General features: G+C 41.8%; 1 protein-coding gene across 10 annotated transcripts; it reads right to left on the bottom strand.

Annotated features, from left to right (window-relative positions):
* Positions 1 to 241: 241 nt before the first annotated feature.
* Positions 242 to 17,915, bottom strand: ppfibp2a (PPFIA binding protein 2a). 10 transcript variants are annotated; one of them, XM_020098659.2, is made up of 24 exons: positions 17,805 to 17,915; positions 16,553 to 16,800; positions 13,814 to 13,900; positions 12,696 to 12,809; positions 10,897 to 11,028; positions 8,858 to 9,154; positions 8,424 to 8,516; positions 7,110 to 7,221; positions 6,868 to 6,900; positions 6,241 to 6,302; positions 5,449 to 5,527; positions 5,169 to 5,287; positions 5,012 to 5,079; positions 4,868 to 4,928; positions 4,601 to 4,730; positions 3,653 to 3,794; positions 3,088 to 3,216; positions 2,664 to 2,814; positions 2,353 to 2,464; positions 2,122 to 2,210; positions 1,897 to 2,019; positions 1,439 to 1,564; positions 1,168 to 1,356; positions 242 to 1,074 (listed from the first exon to the last, which is right to left on the bottom strand). In XM_020098659.2, the coding sequence occupies exons 1-24, from the start codon at positions 17,866 to 17,868 to the stop codon at positions 853 to 855; spliced, it is 2,982 nt and encodes a 993-aa protein (XP_019954218.1). In that variant the 5' UTR covers positions 17,869 to 17,915; the 3' UTR covers positions 242 to 852. The 10 variants fall into 10 exon arrangements, with proteins under 10 accessions (XP_019954218.1, XP_019954219.1, XP_069379028.1 ...); XM_020098660.2 differs by lacking the exon at positions 6,868 to 6,900 and having other exon boundaries at positions 17,805 to 17,913; XM_069522927.1 differs by lacking the exon at positions 8,858 to 9,154 and having other exon boundaries at positions 17,805 to 17,912.
* Between the last annotated feature and the right edge of the window lie 220 nt (positions 17,916 to 18,135).

Genomic DNA, 18,135 nt, shown 5'->3' with positions numbered 1-18,135 from the left:
TTTTTATATATTTCACCAGTAGTGGGCAGTCTTGGATCAACTATCTATTCAAACCCTAAGATCCATCTTCAGGAAGTGATGTCAGAAGACCTTACACTGCACACAGTTGTTCCCTGCTTTTGCTATAACAAGATATACAACACTATTGCTAAATTTGAATTATGACAATAAATATGGAAACTCTCATACACTTTTATTCAAGGGTAGTGTGCTGTAATATAATTCAAGAGATCCAACAAGGTTAACTGTTGACCCGATGTTTATTATATTTCTACATATTCACAATGATCTTATGAAACAAGTCAACTTTAGTGGAGGAGAATCCGATCGTATATCAACAAGCCTCATTTGAAGGTGCAGAACAGTACTGTTGATGTACCATCAAAAGCATTACACTTTCAAATGTTTTGTCCCTCATGAAGACACAAGAAACAGCAATACTTTAACTGATAATATACTGTAGAGTAAATCCAGATATTTAACAAAAAAAGGTCATTGATTCCAATAACTTTTAAACAAGTGTAGATACAAAATGGTCGGTAAAATGCATTGTTTGAAAGCAAGAGTAAAAGCTTTGGAATCCGACTGTATAAGGAATGCAGAGAGCAGCTTTCATTAAAACATTTCACACAATGTCATTAATCATAAATGTAGGTGAACATTGTGCAAGCGACATCAGGTTAGAAATACACAAACAATGGTAAAATCAACTGCTAAACACAGCATCTTTGCAGCCCATTCAGCAAATCATCACATCGATGCATCTCAGTTATCAAGTTCCTGCATTAGAATCTCCACTGATTCACAAAAGTCACTTAGTGAGAGAGCAGTGAGTCCATGGATACTTTTAAATCATTGTTTGGGGCCATTAGCCTCAACCTTTATCCCAATCTGCTCCCGCCTCTCAGCCTGTCTTTCCAAGCTGGGGCTGAGGCCCCTGAGTGCTGCAGAGGGCAGTCGGGAAACCCCATTCACTGTCAGCGCTCCGCTGTCTATTGGACAGATGTAATCCGCAGAGTCATCAGGTTTTCTCTTTCTCAGGTGACTGAATTGGGTGAAGCCCAACTTTCTTGGCTGAAAACACAAAGTTCATCCCATTAATAATTCATTTTAATTTTGTGCTGTAACAACCACAGGACATTTTGACTCGTCGATGTATTCATATACCTTCACTTTAGCTGTGGTAGTGAGGGGAACATGGCCTGTGGCATTGCCGTACTCTCGCTTCTCCTGTGTGGCCTGAAGCCCAACCAGGGTGGAGAAGGCAGTGGCAAGATGGCGCCGGAGCAACGTCTTCTGAGGTGGAATATTTAACAGCAGGGCCAATGTTTCAGAGCTGAAGCGCGGCTCCAGTATCTATGGAAGAGTATTTTGAGAGCAACAAAGTTAGGTCTCAGTATCCCCAGAGAAAACTTGCACAGAAGTTAACAGCACTTACAATCAGACCTCCGTGAACGCCACTGCCCCGTAGATTGGGAGCATACTCAGCCAGATCCACTGCTCTTAGCCACTCCATCACACGATGGTTCGACCACTGCACCACCTCTGAGGGACTGGGCTGTTTCTGCAGAAAGTAAAAAATACAATTATTATTTGAAATCTCCTAATTCATAACCCTTCTTTTAAATGCAGGTAGACCGATTGAAGTTTAATCAGCACTAGGACTCTGGATATGATGTATGAGAGGAAAAATGCTCTGTCACCATCTTGTGGGCGACTGATGTGATTACATCTGTTCACCATGTATGAACAGTGTCTCAGTTAAAAGTGTCCTTTTTTCAGAATGAATTTAACTCCAACATTCTCTCCACATGGAGTTTCACCATTTTATGCACAAAATGTAGCACAACAATACACAGCATCAGCTTCCACCTGCTCCTTTCTATCTGGGCTTACCTCCTCTCCTGGCCTGCGTCTCAGACAGTGGGGGTTGAACTTGTTGACATGAAGGACATGAATGGCACACTTGATACTGAGATGATGAAGCTGGCTGGTGACCTTTAGAGTCAGGAGGTCGTTCTGGGTGAATAATAACAGAAAATCAGTGAACTTACAAATACGTTGTCTTATTTAAAAAAAATGATGTTTTAAATTTAATGGAATGTATTTTCAGAGTCTTACCACCGTGAGGTATTGTATCATTCGACCATCTACTCGGGCCTCATGGAACTGGTCTTTGTACTGAGGCAAACCAATATCATCCAACCAGCCTGAAAGGGTAAAATAAAATCAGACATTAATTCACTTGGACATTTTAATGCTGATAAAAGCATCATCAGCTGCACATTCCCTCTAACTGCTGTGTTGAAATACAATCCCGCTTCATTTTTTAGTGGTAAAAATATGTCTCACGTGTGACCCAGATGTAGTCCAGCTCTGACGACTTCTCTATAACTTTGGTGGTGAACGCCCTCAGAGCGAGCTGCAGCTTCTTCCTGTGCAGAGGATTCTTCATACCCATCTCCTGAGGACAGAAAGGACTATGACTCTGTGATTTATACCCACACACCATGCAATCTACTCTATCCTGATAAACAGTGACAGATTTAAATGTATCAATAATTTAGATTTATATGAACATCTTAGTACGGATTTATACATTTAAGATATATTAGTAGTGATTGGATTAAAGTGATATTTACTGTTCTGGTTTATTCTCTGACCTTCTCAAAGTCCTGAGGTGTAGCAGACAGCAGCGTCTGTCCATTTTCTACCCACTGTCTGGAGAGACTGACGTACTGGCCCAGTCCATAGTCCTCCAGCCAGCCACACACCTGCTCCTTGGTCCACTGGCTGAATGGAATATTCATATCACTGCCAGGGAAAGCAAAATAACAAATTAGATGCTGAACTGGTTAATTGATTTAATATGATATTTTAGAATAGCCACTAACAGCATGCATTTAACACACAGTTTGTTTTGCTAACAGAAACCCTGTAACCTCTTCTCATTGGAAATTGGGATGAGGTGAGAGCAAACCAAGATTCTTTTAAATCAGTAAATTACAAGGGTGACTACAAAATCCTCAAAATAAATGATAAAGAGTAGTTTAGTACAAGGTGAGGTAGAGGCACTCAGAGTTTTACCGTGTAGAGTCATAAGACTCAGGCGTCCTGGTGAGCCTGGGTCCAGCTGTAGCACGAAGACCCCCTCTTCTAAACTGACCAGCATCTGGATCTGCTGCCTGCAGCCCTCCAGACTGAGTTCTTCGAAGTCTGTATGGACACAAATAAACTCTCTGGCACTAAGTTCTCTCTCAGAGTGCAATGAACAAAAAAAGACAGGTCTGATAAATTCAGTAAACACACGTCTTACTATCTATTTAGATATGAATAAATAATAAATTGAAAATAAAGATTTTAAAGAAAAAAGCTTTTGACTTTTATTACTGAGATCCAAATAGAAAGTTAATAATTTATTACAATAATTTGGAAATGTAGTAGTAGTCTAAATGTATTAACAGGTGAGTAGTTTACAGTGGTATATGATAACCTACAATAAATATTGTATACAATTCAATAAATGGTAGACTGTATAAAGGATATCAACCTAATATTATTATCTGCCAGTCAAAGTACAGTCTATTGGTTATCATACTCTTCTTGTCTAAGAACATTATGTTGCTGTATTCATGCGTTTCACCACACTCACTTTCCCCAGAGTCTCTTGAAGCTCCTGTTATTCTTCATGTATTCTGGTGAGCCCACAGCTCGTTGGCCAGGCTGCGAGTTGGTCCCAGAATGAACGGGGGAACTATTGCTTGAAGTGCTGTCATCAGCTCTCTCCAGCTTTCCTGTGAGAGGTTACAAATACAGTCTTCTTACTACTGAGCACACGTTTGATTAAATGTGTAGCACAGGGCTGCTGAGATTTTACAAAAGATTATAGATGCATCTGAATAGTTAAATCATAATAATTTGAGCAGACAGAGGCTCATTGTAATCTTGCCAAATAAGCACTTTAGCATAAGACATATTTGAAAAGATTTGATCTGTCTAAGTTTGTACTTTTGTGTAATTTTAAACAGTTGGAGACACAATCTGAATAAAAAACTGCCAAAAAGCTAAACAGCACATTAAGAGCTAAGTGGTGCGTGTGGTGGTCTGGTGCGGGAGAGGGAGCACAGGTTCCAGACCATTGAGTTCAGCAAATAATACATTGGTTAATGTCCCATGACAAAGAAGGGGATTACGCTAAAATGCACAAGGTGTGATCATTATGATATGAGCTCTGGTGTGTACTCAGAATTTGGCAGAAAAATCCGGGTGGGGCTCCAGCTGTGGCCGGCCAGTGAAGCTGGGACAGGGTGGAGCTGGGATGGATGTGGTCAATCACAGCGAGAGAGGGTGTGTTTCGGGGAGAGAGAATATCCCATCATCCTTCTGCTCTGTCAGGACACTCTACAATTAACTGTGATCAAAGGTGTAACGGTCGTCTGATCACAGTTGAGTGGTTTACTTCAAATATGAATACTGCCCCCGCTCATGGGAAATGCTGCCCTCACGACTATTACAGAGAAAAAGCAAGTCTAATCCTATATCTGGGATTATTACTGCGCACTATTAATCATCTGAGTTAATATGTCTGCATTTACTGTACTTTGGCTGGAGTCTCCATCTTCGCTCCCATCCGGAGACCTTTGGCTCTGGGTTTCACTGCTGCTGCCTCCGGTCCCGTTTTGCTCTGACAGGGAGGAATTTGCAGGCATCGTCTGATTTCTGGTGCCACTCTGGACAAGCCACACACATATAAGTAGTAAATACAAGTTATTAGCAGGATTAACAAAGGAACTGTAATTAAATGTACAAAACAGGTTGTACAAATTAATAGCTTGCATATTATATTTGCATGATAATTAAAACTTACCCCTTGTGAAGGTCCATTTGTCAGGTCATTCAAACTACTTGAGAGAGCCTGTGGTTCTGTTCTGAGAAAATAAAAGCACAAATATCTCAGTAAAATAAAACATAGACACTGAACTCAAACACTGATGAAAAGCTGCTCCACTACCTGTAGTCACTGTCCTTCTGATCTGACAACAGTGACGTGTGATGGGAGGAAGAGCTGTTTGTGGAAACCTGAGGGGTAAAAAAAAAAAAAGTAAGATGATTATCAAAAAGCTTTCATGCAAACAGCCGAGTTCAAATTTAGACTTTAGTCTACTCACCTCAGACTTCACATCTTCTGATTTTGCACTGGCAGAGTCTGTATTCTTCTGCTGCTCCTCTTCCTCGCTGCTGCTTGAGGGAGTCCTCCCGTTGGGTAATAAACGAACAGCAGGTGGAGCTACAGTAACAAAGATAACAAATGTGTTTTTATTTTCCTCCATTCAAGCAGTGGGGCACGTTTCTGTTAAAAGTGCAGTGGCTTTCATTAAGCTGAAATGTTGCTGCTGAGATAATAGAAATATTTCAAGGGGAGGATAAAGGAGTGAATGAGCTGATTACCTTGCCTTGTGACGTGAGTGACCTCTCTGAATTGTCTGCACTGGTTCAGGAGCAGAGTGAGCTCCTCAATGCGCCGGTCCTACCGAAATCAGAGCAGAAGGTTCGAGGTCAACAGAACCTAATTAAGATGTTTATCTAAGGTTAGAAAGCACATGTGGACTATCTGCCTCGTTCTGTTGCCGACTGATACGCTCCACAAAAACCCTTCCTCCACCATATGGCCTTTACATCAAAGTAGTGGGTAGGGAGGGGACTGACACAGGCCTGGCTGGAAATCTCAGTTGTGGTAACCAGCTGCATGGAGTGCATGAGTGTATGTGTGTGTGTGTGTGTGTATGTGTTTTTTTTGAAGTGGCCCCGTGCCTGGTTTCGCCATGGTTCTCTCAACGCTGCTCAGTCCAAAATTAGGCTTGGCAGATCGTGGCCTACTTCAGTGTGGCTTTGCCTGAAATGGCTCGCCTTGGGGTGTGTGTGTGTCCGTGTGTGTCTTCACTAGTGAGCCACATGTAGGGCCATGTCTGTAAGTCTTTAAAGTCCATGCTTCTCTGGGAGGGAGAATACAAAAGCCCCTCTGTACTAAAAATGAAGCAGGGTGGTGCCTCAAAGAAACGACAACATCTAAAAACAGTTACCTTCTAACCTTCCAAGCAGCAGTGATGATAGCGCTGCTATATACACACCAGTAAGACATTTACATTGTCGTAGACACATGCTGCTCTATGCTGCTAAATCACACACAGATGTTCTGAGGAGAAAGTGAAAGGATACTTTTCCAGAGTCCTGGTAAGTTACCTTTTCATCGTTTGCAGCGACCAGTGATTTCATTCCAATCTTTAGCTTCTGCAGTTCCTGGTCTGTAAAGAGAAACACCACACTGATTATTTATAGGCAGCTCCTCCTGTCAAATATAATTTGGTATCACTTTTAACTGTATTTGGTTATTTAGAAAAGAGGGAAAGGCAAAACATCTATTTGAGTGTTATCTGTCACTAGAGTGCCATCTAAACCATGTATTTTTAGATTCACCGAAACCTTAACCACCAATCTTCATGTCAGCATATAAAGCCACTTCCTCTATAACAAAGAAAGTCACACAGGCAGCATCGCTGGTGACAGTGATTATACAAAGCAAGTTCCCCAGAGGAGATTTTATTCTTGACAGACAAAATTAGGAACAAAAAGGAGATTATGATTTTGGGAATCCATGAAGACACCGAAGAAGCCAGAGGGAGGAGAGATGGAACATTAGGTAATTTTGGAAACCAGGTGGTGATTGTCAAATCAACCCCAAAGAGCAGAAGGAAGATAACAGAATAAAGGGAAATGTCCGGGGAATAGAAATAAATATAAAATCAAAAAGTAGTTTCAAATTGGCCCATGGGTTTGAAATTATTTGAATTAAATACTGTCCAGGCTTACATTTGGCGTTAAGCCGCTTCCTGTAAATCTCCTCTGAGAGAGAGCGAGAGAGAGAGAGAGACAGAGACGCATGATGAGACAGTTTATCAAGGGCCAGGACACAGTTTTCCCCTCAGCTGTTATTACAAGTTAATGAATTAAAGTCATTATCTGTGTCATCTATCCAGGCAGGTAACTCCCACAGTGAGAGGCTGTTGTTGGCAGGTTGGTGTGAGGCTTGAAGCTGTGAGTGCTTTGCTCACCTCTCTCTGAGCTCTCGGTGGTGAGAGAGGGTCTGGCCAGCAGCTGGGTGTGCAAACTCTCGATCTCAGCGTTCTTACTGAGCAGAAGCTGCTGCAGGCTGCTGATCTCCGCCTGTAGGTGCCACACAACGAGGAATCTTATTGCAGAGAGTTCTGTATACTTGTGCCAGCACACGTCTGTTTAAACACGCACAGCTAAAAGCACTTTTCACATTCACCAAAAACAAGACATGCACCTGAATTTAAAGTGCTGACAGATGTGAGATCCATCATATACAAAACACCCACAACAAAATACACACATATCTCTCTGACTTTGAGAAAACCAAAAATATAAGGCCACTTTGCAGAATTTTGTTTGTTTTAGGAGGAAAAAATTGGAAGTGGAATAATGGCAATAACACTTTCTGCCTTAGTCACCGCATAGAAACTTTGATTTTTCAATACATTAAACTGTTAAAAAGGAAGAATGACATTAAAAAACTGTAAAAATAAATTAAACTCACATATAAAATATTTTATAGCTCACTCAGTTTCTGCCATAACAACATTTGTAACCAATTAGTCAAGTTAGCATTAAGATTGCCTTAGATTAATTCAAACAGAATTTGTCTAACTGTCTGCTACCGGAAAACAAGTAGTAGTTTGACTTTGATATATGCAGAACTAACTTACACTGTACAACTACCAGGTGGATCTCGTTGGAAAGCCACCAAAATAATAAAAGTGTGTGGATGGCATCATTTAAAAAAACCAAAAAGATTCTTCCCATTCCTCCCTCAAGCCAATTCAGGCAACGCCTTGGAGATAGTTTTCTAAAAATGAATCAGCAAATGTTTTTTTTAACGGTAGAAGAATAACAACACAATGAATGTATATCTAATGTAATCAAATACACGGACACAGACTGGAATTGTACAAAAATGTAAAGAGCAATATGGACTGAGAGAGAGAAATGACAAAATATTGGTATGATTTTATCCTAAAAGAGGAGAATCAACTAAAAGAAGTCTAAGAAGTCAGTGAGATCATACCAGAGTATACAAGTGGAATGTTAAAAAAACAACTGAGCCATTATTAACTTTATTTCTATCGTCTTTTAAAATAGATCTAAAATAGCTCACAGACGCCTTAAGAAAACATACAGAAGGTGTCTGTGAATGAGAGTGTGTGAAAGAAAATGACTCACTTAACTGGCTGGAACATCAGACTCGACAGCATTAAGGAAAGTTGAGTGGACAGTTAGCAGTGGAATTTGGGCTCTGGTGTGTGTTTCAAAGTCTAGACACCATGAAAGTCAGAACTTTCTTTTACCTTTGTTGCTTTGAGTTTCTTCTCATATTGTATTTTCTGATCCTCCAGGTGCTCCACTTTGTCCTTGAGAATACGGAGCTCCTTCATTAAACCCTAAAACACCACATGGGAAAAAAATGTTAATTCAGCTCCAAGACTTTTGAAGAACAGTGTCACTCCATAAGCAGGATTCAATTATCATGTGATATTAGTCAGTCTGCATGTTGCACTAAAACCACATGACAGGAAAGGAACCTACTGGTATTAGTTAAGTCACACGCTGATGCATAACAGATTAATATGACTTTGCTGGTTTACCAAACAGATTGTCACCACGGTGACTGGTGCACTGAGGACACGTGGCAAATCCAACTTTCAATTGCAAACCAAAGAATCACACACACTACAGTGAGACAACCCATGCTCCACACAACATGCTGTCGGGCTGTGCCTACACTTTCTTCTCCATAGTGGTACTGTTCCTCTGCATCTGAACTACCCTCTTTCAGGCTGTGTGTGCTCCCATCAGCCCCATCTGGATCCTCGTCCAGTTCCTGCTTCTCCCCTGAGGTTCTGTCACAGGAGGGCCCAGGGTTGGAGCCCCCACCCTCATTGGACTCGGTGCAGCAGGCCACAGCAGCGCTGCTGTCGGCCGGGATCTCCAAGGCCTTTTTCTCCTGGATCTTGCTATTGATCTCCTTCTGAAACCTACACATCTGCTCCTGCAGCTCGCTAATGAAATTAACTACAGTCTGATGGATGCAGTGGGGGGGGGGGAATCATTGAGAGAGATGTTTAGAAAGAGAAATGTTTGGAAGTAGGTTTATATGTCGGTGTTTTTGTGTGTTTGTGCATCATTGCAGAAATGACCTTTAAGGACGGGTTTTCTTCTCTTCATGTCCTGACAATCTGACATTTCACATTGTGAGAAAGAATAGATTTTGTCCCAAGTTGGAATGTATCAATAGTGAACCTGTATTAGAATCACAGATACTTGGCCGCTCCCATGTACAGACACCCTACAGCAGTTACTCTCATCTGGAAACACTGTTTTATTTTTGTACACGGGCCACAGCTATTCTTTTGCCTTGACCATAACGTGCACACATCACATGTGTCGTTTGCGCTGGTAAACTGATGAAGGGGTGAATTTAGTTTGCCGTCTTTTAGAGGTGATCTGTGCCCGCATGTTCCTCCAGAAAAAGAGTAAACACCAGCCAAGTTATGCTCGGACTGTGGACAGAGGAAGTCTCACTTGGGGTCTGGCACAGCGGATATGACAGACGATATGAAGAGCCCCCATGGCTAAATTTAACTATGAGCTTACTGGCTCCACAGCAAGGAAGCTTGCACATGTTTGTGTGTGTGTGTGTGTGTGTGTGCGCAAGCGAGTGCATACGTGTGGACATGTTTGTGTAGTGGAGGTAGCACGTGGAGGTAGTGTTGAAAGCAAATTTTTGCTATTCTCCTTAAGTCCAAGCAGCTGTTAAAGAAAGCTGCTTTTGTGCACAAAGTTAAAGCAGAAATAAAAAAAGAATGAAGCATTGATTAAACATCTACTGAACACACGTATGTGATTTCTTTCTGCTTAGAAATACAAATTAAATCCTAATAAAATACTTGATGAACTAATAAACTTAATCAAAATATGCTCAGTTAGGAAGGGGGCTTTTTTCCGAATGGCCCTTTAACCGCCACCAACAACAAAATTCTCTGGGCTAAAGCCTACACACGCTCATATTTGGCCCACCATCCATCATGCCAGCTCCACTGAGCCTGAACCCTCTTAACCTGACAACACAAAGGCTCTTTTACCTGCAGTGTTTTGACGGTAACTACATACATTACAGTATCCTGTCTAGTAATAGTTCAGCTTTCCCTGCTTTCCCTTTTTCTCCAACTCATATGGTCACTAAAAGCCCAGGAAGTCCGCTGGTAACCCAACACATCGGTCTTAAGCAAATACATGATTCAGTTTAAACTGACAAAAAAAAAAAAATTAAACCCCTCAGAGACTTTTTTTTCCTGTAGTCTTTGCCCAGGAACAACAGAGCCAGGATTTCTGGTGAATATTCCCCTACATCCATCCAGAAAGTGTTTATGGTCTTCCATAAAATCAGCAGCTGACTTCAAGGATAGATCCATCAGAACACAGGGCAAGATTTTTGTGTTTACCCTCGTCATTCCTGCAGAGTTAGGTTAAAATTTCCAAGGACTGGAGCATAACAGAAGTGTTCCTGATGCTTTTAGCTAAACTCACTTTCATTAAAAGCAGACCATAAGGTCATTTGACCATGAGCCTTCACATTCACATGAATAAAACTGCTGAATGATAATATGCAGTTTGATTACAAAATTATACTGAGAGAGAAATGACTGCGCAAGTAAATCCATGCAACTTGAACTTAAAAAAGGCAACCTTGTTTAATAAGTTCTTGACTAACAAAATAACCATATCCACAATGTGTCAATACAAACTTTCTGACAGTCCTACCTCTGCTTTGTGCTGTCGTTCAGCCCCGTGGCTCTGTTTTCCCTCCATGTCTGCCAGCTTTAGTTTCAGGTAGGACACCTCCCCCATAAGACTCAGCTTCTGGTTCTCCAGTGACGTCCTATGCAGGAGCTCCTGTCATCGACAACATGCAGCGAGAGCATGAAGCAACACAAACAAACATAGACACAATATCCCTTCAGCGCTCAGTACTTACTGAACAAAGGCAACATTAAGTATGAGGCACAGCGAGTCCTGTAATGACAGTCCCCTCAGACAAACCCACTGGTTTCAGACGCTGTTTGAGTGGCTAAATATATACAACCCATGACCACTATTTATAATGCCTATTTCACAGCTCACTCAAAGTACACTGCAGAGGGGGGGTGGGGGAGTGAGAGAGGTGCCAAAAGCATGCGAAACATTCATAGAAAGAGCATTAGAATAACTCTGACAGGTGCATTTTCCTGTCAGGGAGCAAACCTTTGGCCAATGGAACCCGGTGCTGAAGGAGACGCTGGGTCTGAACTACAGTTCTGAAACTGTCGCCTTTCAGTGGCCGCCAGCCTCGAGAGTTATAATCCCCGCTACGCAGGCAGATGTGTTACTAATTTGGTTGATGTCCAGCAGGTGCTAAATCACTTAAAGTCCAGAAATGAGCATCGCAGGAAGGCAAACAGTACATATGGATACATCCATTTAAAACTCGGAAAATATCTGGGCTCTTTCCTAGTGTGCACATGGAAAATATAAGAGCTTTGTCACCAGGAAGAGATTTACGGCTCAGGTCCAAAGCCTCATAATGACCATGTCTCCAAGAAACCAGCCTCGCCTGCCCTTTGATACCCTGTACACATAAAGCACGTAGAAGGAGACGCTGAGCATGAGCTTCACATCTCATCGGATCGCTAATAGATATATTCCTGGCATTTTTGGAAATGACTCAAACACTCTACTGTCAATGGAAATTCCAGCATTATAAGAATGAATATATGTAATACCTGGTTCATCTTAGCCCAGTCTCTCTCTGAAGTAAAGGGAAGTGTATGTCCCTCATTGAAACACTGGTTTTAGTGTCTTGAAGTTTCAGGAGATGAAAGTTTCATTCATCCATTCCATTCAGAGTCCTTCAAACTGCTCAGCAAAGTCTCCGTTGTGGAGTCAAAAGCAAACAACTGAATATTGCAGACATACACTTCTAAGGTGTAAAAAAGGAGCACCACCCCTATTCTTTCTCCCTCCCATCTCTCCACCTTTTTCAGTTGTTCCTCCTTCCCTCTGTTGTCTCCCCTTTCTCTCTCTATCCCTGTGTGTGTGTGTTTGTGTGTGTGTGTAAGAGAGCATGCACAACCTCTGTCCTGGTGGTTACAGGTTGGGGTGTGTGTGGGTAAAGTTGCTGTAATCACCTGCCCAGACAGACTAGTCTGGCCCTGCATAAACCAGGCATACACTCTGAGACTCTGCACTAGGATACGTCTGAGCATTTTAAATATTTTGGTTGTCAAGGTTATGTGCAGCCAAGTACACTGGAATCTCAGTGAGGAATTTCCTCTACACAGGAAGCAAAAATCATCCTCAAGTTACAGCTTATGAGGAAAAGAGTGGATCTGCAGAATGGTCACATTTAAAAAGATAAATGGCCCGTCACATCTCATGAACTGGAGGAACAATATTGATATAACAGCCCTGCATGTCTTGTGGTCAAAAGTCAGAGTTTCCTGAGTTAGGTCCAGTAAAATATCACGCATTTATTTCTGTGAAAATCCAAGACTCGAATAGAAAATGTCAGTAAAAGTGTGTACCTGCTGTAGCATTTCTTCTGTGGAGTTGAGTTTCTGCTGATGCTCCACCAGAGAACTCTCTAGATCGCTGATCTTGGACCCCTGAGCTTCCACCTGGTCTGTCAGCACACTCACCTGTGTGAATGTGTGTGGGGACAGAGTGATAGCAGAGATGAGAATCGTTTTTCTACATTAAACTGGGCAATAAAACTGTTTAATCATCACATTCTTTCTCATAATTGCAAGATGTCTCTATTTCCACAGTTTGTCACAGAGATTCATTATTAATATCAGCTTTTTTCATTTAATCTCTGCTGTTTTTTTGCTTGAAATGTCCACATCTGTGCCAGATCAAACACTGCAACAATTCCTTTGAGAAGCAATGAATGACCCTTTGTGCCTCGTTTAGTGCTTGTAACACTTCACCAGCTCCAGCAGCATCAGCAGAATGCATGATGAATGTAAATCCGCACAGAAACTATTAAGGTCACAGAAGAACTAATCACATGCTAAATGGCAGGTCTGACCGGCCAACTGCAGCGGATTTTTCCAAAGGAATGTTTCATCTGAAGCCTGAAGAAACAAACAGGGCACCTGCTCTCACCCACACCTACACGCTGCATCGAATGGTGGTGCTAGCCTCAACCTGTCTGAGATAAGCACTTGTTCAGCAGTCCTGAGGGCTACGCACACCTACACACGTTCATACGCAGACAAACGCTTCAAACAAAACAAGACATTCTAGTGTCGAAACTGCACCAAGCCCAGTTTATAACTGTTGCTTCACCCATGCGGTGGGAAAAAAGCAAGCAATTGCACAACATTTACAACACAACACTCCGATCTACCTTTGCCCTTTCACCTTCCTCTCCTCATCTCTTTCTTTTTACTGAAACATGATATAGAAAGTGTTTACAATCATTTCCCACAAGCAGCACGGTGTTATATGTCCTCTTTTATTTTACTCATATCCAATGGAATTGATTCACGTTTATAAATGGATGTTCAGGCTTTGGGCTGCAACAACCTTTTTTAAAGGTCACAACAATCTAACAAACGGAGACAGACAGAGATCATAATGTTTTGTATTTAAAAAGATGCACCCCAACAGAAGCAAGCAGAGGAGTGACTTTTCTTACCTGCAGAATAAGTGACTCTTTGTCTCCCTCCAGACGTGATAAGCGTTCCTGGTAGGACTCACTGCTGCTGTTTGAATGAAGGTTTACCTTCAGAATAAAGGTCAGCTATTAAGTTCAGTAAGTAAACCATTAATACAGAATTTCCCAGTGGGTCAAATTGTGTCTCTTGGTCTCAAACTTCCTTGTGTGTCAGTCTGTAAGAAGTTTAAAGGTCTTAATCCAGCATTAAAAGTTGTAAACAGCATTTTATACCCACTGATTAGTGGAAATAAAAATGTCCTGAGCTCGTCTGAGCTCCGAGCTGCCTGTGCAGTCAGAGATCATTCAGAGCCATCCGTGTGCAGGGGAAGGCAAAGTGCAACCAAGTGAGCTCAGATTTCTCAGAAATCCAGGCTTTCAACCACAATCATGGAAACATAATGTAGCCCAGCGTCCATCATCCTGAGCCAGCCAGCTCAAGTGGTTTGCAATAATTTCAAAATACCAGTAAGCCTTTAATAGACTCGTTGTGACAGGCCATGTGTTTTAATATTATAGTCACTGGTAAATATAAGGATTATTACAGATATGCTTTTTGACTTTTTAGTTATCAATAGGATTTGTGTCCTATACATGTCCCTCCTCTAATAATTTCCTTAGTTCACTAATTGGCTCAGGTCAAGCGTTACCTTAGCTTTTGCTGCTACGTAATTGTAAGATGTAGTGTAATTTACAACACTGTATTTGTATTTAAAATAGTTTTCATAAATACTTGCAATACTGTATTTTCTTGACAGTTAAACAAAGCTACTGTTTATTATTAAACAATATCATGAAAAATTGTCACATATCTGAAAATCTTGAAATCATCCATTACCCCCCTTCTTCTACTCTCTGACATGTTGTCATCTTAAATTTAAATCATTGTTTCAACAATGATTGAAAGGCATGTGCATGAGGCTTCCTCTGTGGATTAGAGGCTGTAAAAATCAAAACTAATGGAGATAGTCAGGCCTAATGAATTCTTAATGGCAGCAAGATGCTACGTGCTGTCCAAAGACTCCCTATAGGTTCAAGTGGCAGGAAATGATCTCAGCTGACATGTGCATCCATTTATCATCCGCCTCAAACACTGTAACCTCACGACGAGCTTGGTAGACTTGTTGTGGGTTCAACAATTCACCCACGTGTCAGCAGCAGTGACCTGTTAACCTAGTGCACTGCTCAGACTAATCATTCAGTCTGGGGATAGTTTTTGTTAATACGTCCAAATATTTTTCTAACTTGTTGCTCTCTTCAGTCAAACAGGAAAACGTTCCCTTAAATCTTTAAATTTCTAAAACAATAAGTGAAACAATTACTAAAACATTTCAGTCCACATTGGCTTGTGTATGTGTTTCATATTCTGCAGCGAACTTCTTCAAAACAACACGTCTTCCTCCCAAATTAGTTACCATGGCAACTGTAATTATATTGTAAAGGCAGCAACGCTCCGGGAGCAAAACAAACACACAAGATATTTTGTGCAGTCAGGGATGCAGTGTGAGGGTATGAAGAGTGTGCATGCATGTGCAGAGTGTCTTACCTTTCTGAGCCAGGCAAAATGTTTGTAAAAATCAATATCATACTCCATTGTGCAGGCCCATCGTACTGTAGGTCTGACGCCTAATGTTAAATACAGACAATGCAGTCTGCAGCTGCAAGGATGGATGAACAGAGACCAGATCCAAAACAAGAAACAAAATAATGTCTCATAACGGTGTCGCACTCTTTATCTTCCTGACTCCAACTCTGCTGCTTTTACAGACCCATCATATTGCAGTGGAGAGTGTGCAGAGAGGACCTCGGTCCGTGTGGTTTGGAGTCTGGGCCGTCTGAAACTTTTTAGAGCTGAGCCGAATAACTCAAAATCTGCCAGTTGGCTGTACTCTCTTTCTTTCTTCTCTTCACTTTTTTCTACCTCTTCCTGCCTCCCCCTTTTTCTTTCTCCTGCTTTCCCTCTCAAGCACACTCTAACTGCTTCAGTCTTTACCACATCTCTGCATATTACTACTGCACCTCATGTTCGTTCATCTGCCCTCCCTTTCTTTCCCCTGCACCTTAGTCTGTGAATGTCTCTCGCCCGTTCTCTCGCTCCGTCTGAAGTACCTCTCAGTCAAGCTGATTTTGTGGGGCTTCCTAAAGGGGCACAGGGGAGAGGAAACTTTCTGCAGCACATGCTTGTCAGATGTGGCGAGGAGTAATAAGTCAGTGAAGACGATGCCAAATGGGAGGAGGAGGCCATGGAGGGGATGGGGGGGGGGCGGTGTTAAGCTCATAATATATAATTTGAGTAGAGGTAGAGTAGAAGAGGATAAACACTGTTGGTGGGTAACCTGAAGAAGGGAACTGTTGCAGCACAGGAGGAATGCAGAGGTATAAGAATGAAGTAAATCATAGAGCAGGGCAGTAAAAAAAGGGGGTGTGACTGCTTGTTCTTTAAACAGAAGCTCTGGATCTCATTACCGGTGCAGTTTGCAGAGGATCCAGCCTCCAGCTCTTAACTTCTTGCAGACAGGAAAAGGCCATCCAGATGTTGATGACTAGGATCAAACACAACTATATTGTGCAACTTATAAAACCCATGAACTCTGTAGGAGCAAACCAACTGAGCCATTTCTTATATATATGAGTATTTCCAGTATTATATAAAACTGTTATTGTCTGTGGTCTTTCCCTGTCTGAATGCTGAAGGTCATCTGATGAGAGTGAAGTGCTCACCTGGTCTCTCTCCAGCCACTTGAGTATAACATTTGCTGTATCAGTGGAGACTTGTTTCCTGAGAGAGACCTGTTCTTCCTCACTCCACTTGCCCTCCAGCTCGGCCCTGAGGGCCTCAGTCAGCTGAAGGGTCTTGAGGGCGGGGTCCACGGGTGGGGGAAGGGTTTTCTGCTGGGTACACTCTATGGACGGGTGATCCTGGCCCCCTAAGTGCATAAGAGCACCGAACAGCTCCTCACCAATTTTGCCTGTAGAGGAAAGAACAACAGGAAATTAGAAGTACTGCACAACACACACAGAAACGTAACTCAGATGAATGGATTATTCAGCATCTTGATTTAGGCATCAGTAATCAGAATACAGCTAATTATGGGAGTAGTTCCTGAAGTGACCTCTTGAGGGCACTATTGTACTCAAGTGTGGTTTACCGGCTGGAAATAGCATCAAATGGCCTCCACAAATTAGAGGCTCAGCTTGTAGGTTAGTGTAATCACTATGTCAAGTTACAGAAAGTACTTTTTATATGTGCAATCTGAAGTTGAATAAAAAGTATTGTATTGCAGTCCGGACACAATGTTGACAAATGGACAAAATGCATTTTGTTATACAATTGTCTGAGTTTTTTCAGTAATGTTGTTGTGTGTAGTTTAGATTCTAAGGGAAGTATTCTAATGGTTGCACATCTATTTTTAACACCTCTCTGACCTCTTCTGACCCTGTGAAAAACACTGCTGTGGTCGTGACATCAGTGACTAAAATGTGTCACCTTCTCTACAAAATGCAGGAGGGACGACACTGGAAAGTAACTTAGAAGTTGGGCAGTTACTGTGCTGTGGGAGATGTCAGCTTAAAAAGAAGCAATAAAAGTACAAAAATGCACAGTTGAGTCACTGTGAGTTTAAAATACTCATCGGATCAAAAACCTGCTCACCTCTATTTCAGTAAAACTTCCAACTATGCCCCAAGTGCTCCTTGTAAAACCGTTTCCTTTCTAGCTGTTGTTCAGAATGCAATAATGCAGGCATGGAAATACTATATATAGACATTTATACATGCATTATCAACTTATGAACATGAACAACTAGTAAAGACACGTATATACCCATGTATATGTGTGTGTGTGTGTGTGAGTGTGTGCATGTGTGTCAGTATCCCACAGTGAATGCATGTGGGCTGTGCTGGTTTTATGGGGTCCTGCAATTACAAACAGGGCAGGCTATTGAAGTTCCCATAATGAAACAGAAACTCTTACCAGCAATAATGTCGTCCATTTGCTCCAAGGCAGCCTCCAACATGTGGCTGGCATTTGACGCCATGGCAGCAAACGCTTGTAAAGCAGTGCAAGTATGTCCTCGTCTGCTGATATGAAGAAGACAGAGTGCGAGCTGGTGGAATGAGCCGGAGAGATGTCCAGTAGAAAGACAGTGTCACAGAATACTCCCCTTCCTTGTCACACTTCTACAGCAAAGCTGCAACAGTTGTCCTCACATCTGAGTGACTTCCAAGTAAATAACCTCCTGAATGTGGCTTTTGGGTTTAAACTCTCCTCTCATTTTGTGGCCGAAGCCTCAGCCATTGTCTGT

The sequence above is a fragment of the Paralichthys olivaceus genome, chromosome 1 (genome assembly GCF_024713975.1).
Source record: "Paralichthys olivaceus isolate ysfri-2021 chromosome 1, ASM2471397v2, whole genome shotgun sequence".
In the NCBI taxonomy this organism is placed as follows: domain Eukaryota; kingdom Metazoa; phylum Chordata; class Actinopteri; order Pleuronectiformes; family Paralichthyidae; genus Paralichthys; species Paralichthys olivaceus.
The sequence above is the reverse complement of the archived record's forward strand: the minus strand, read 5'-3'. Positions and strand labels throughout refer to the sequence as shown.

Excerpts from the sequence above, each read along its gene's own strand:
- ppfibp2a (XM_020098659.2), bottom strand. The coding sequence starts at position 17,868 with ATGGCGTCAAATGCCAGCCACATGTTGGAGGCTGCCTTGGAGCAAATG. Across the intron at positions 16,801-17,804 it reads AATGGACGACATTATTGCTG|GCAAAATTGGTGAGGAGCTG; the intron begins GTAAGAGTTTCT and ends TTTCCTCTACAG. Across the intron at positions 2,815-3,087 it reads GAGTCTTATGACTCTACACG|TGATATGAATATTCCATTCA; the intron begins GTAAAACTCTGA and ends TTTCCCTGGCAG.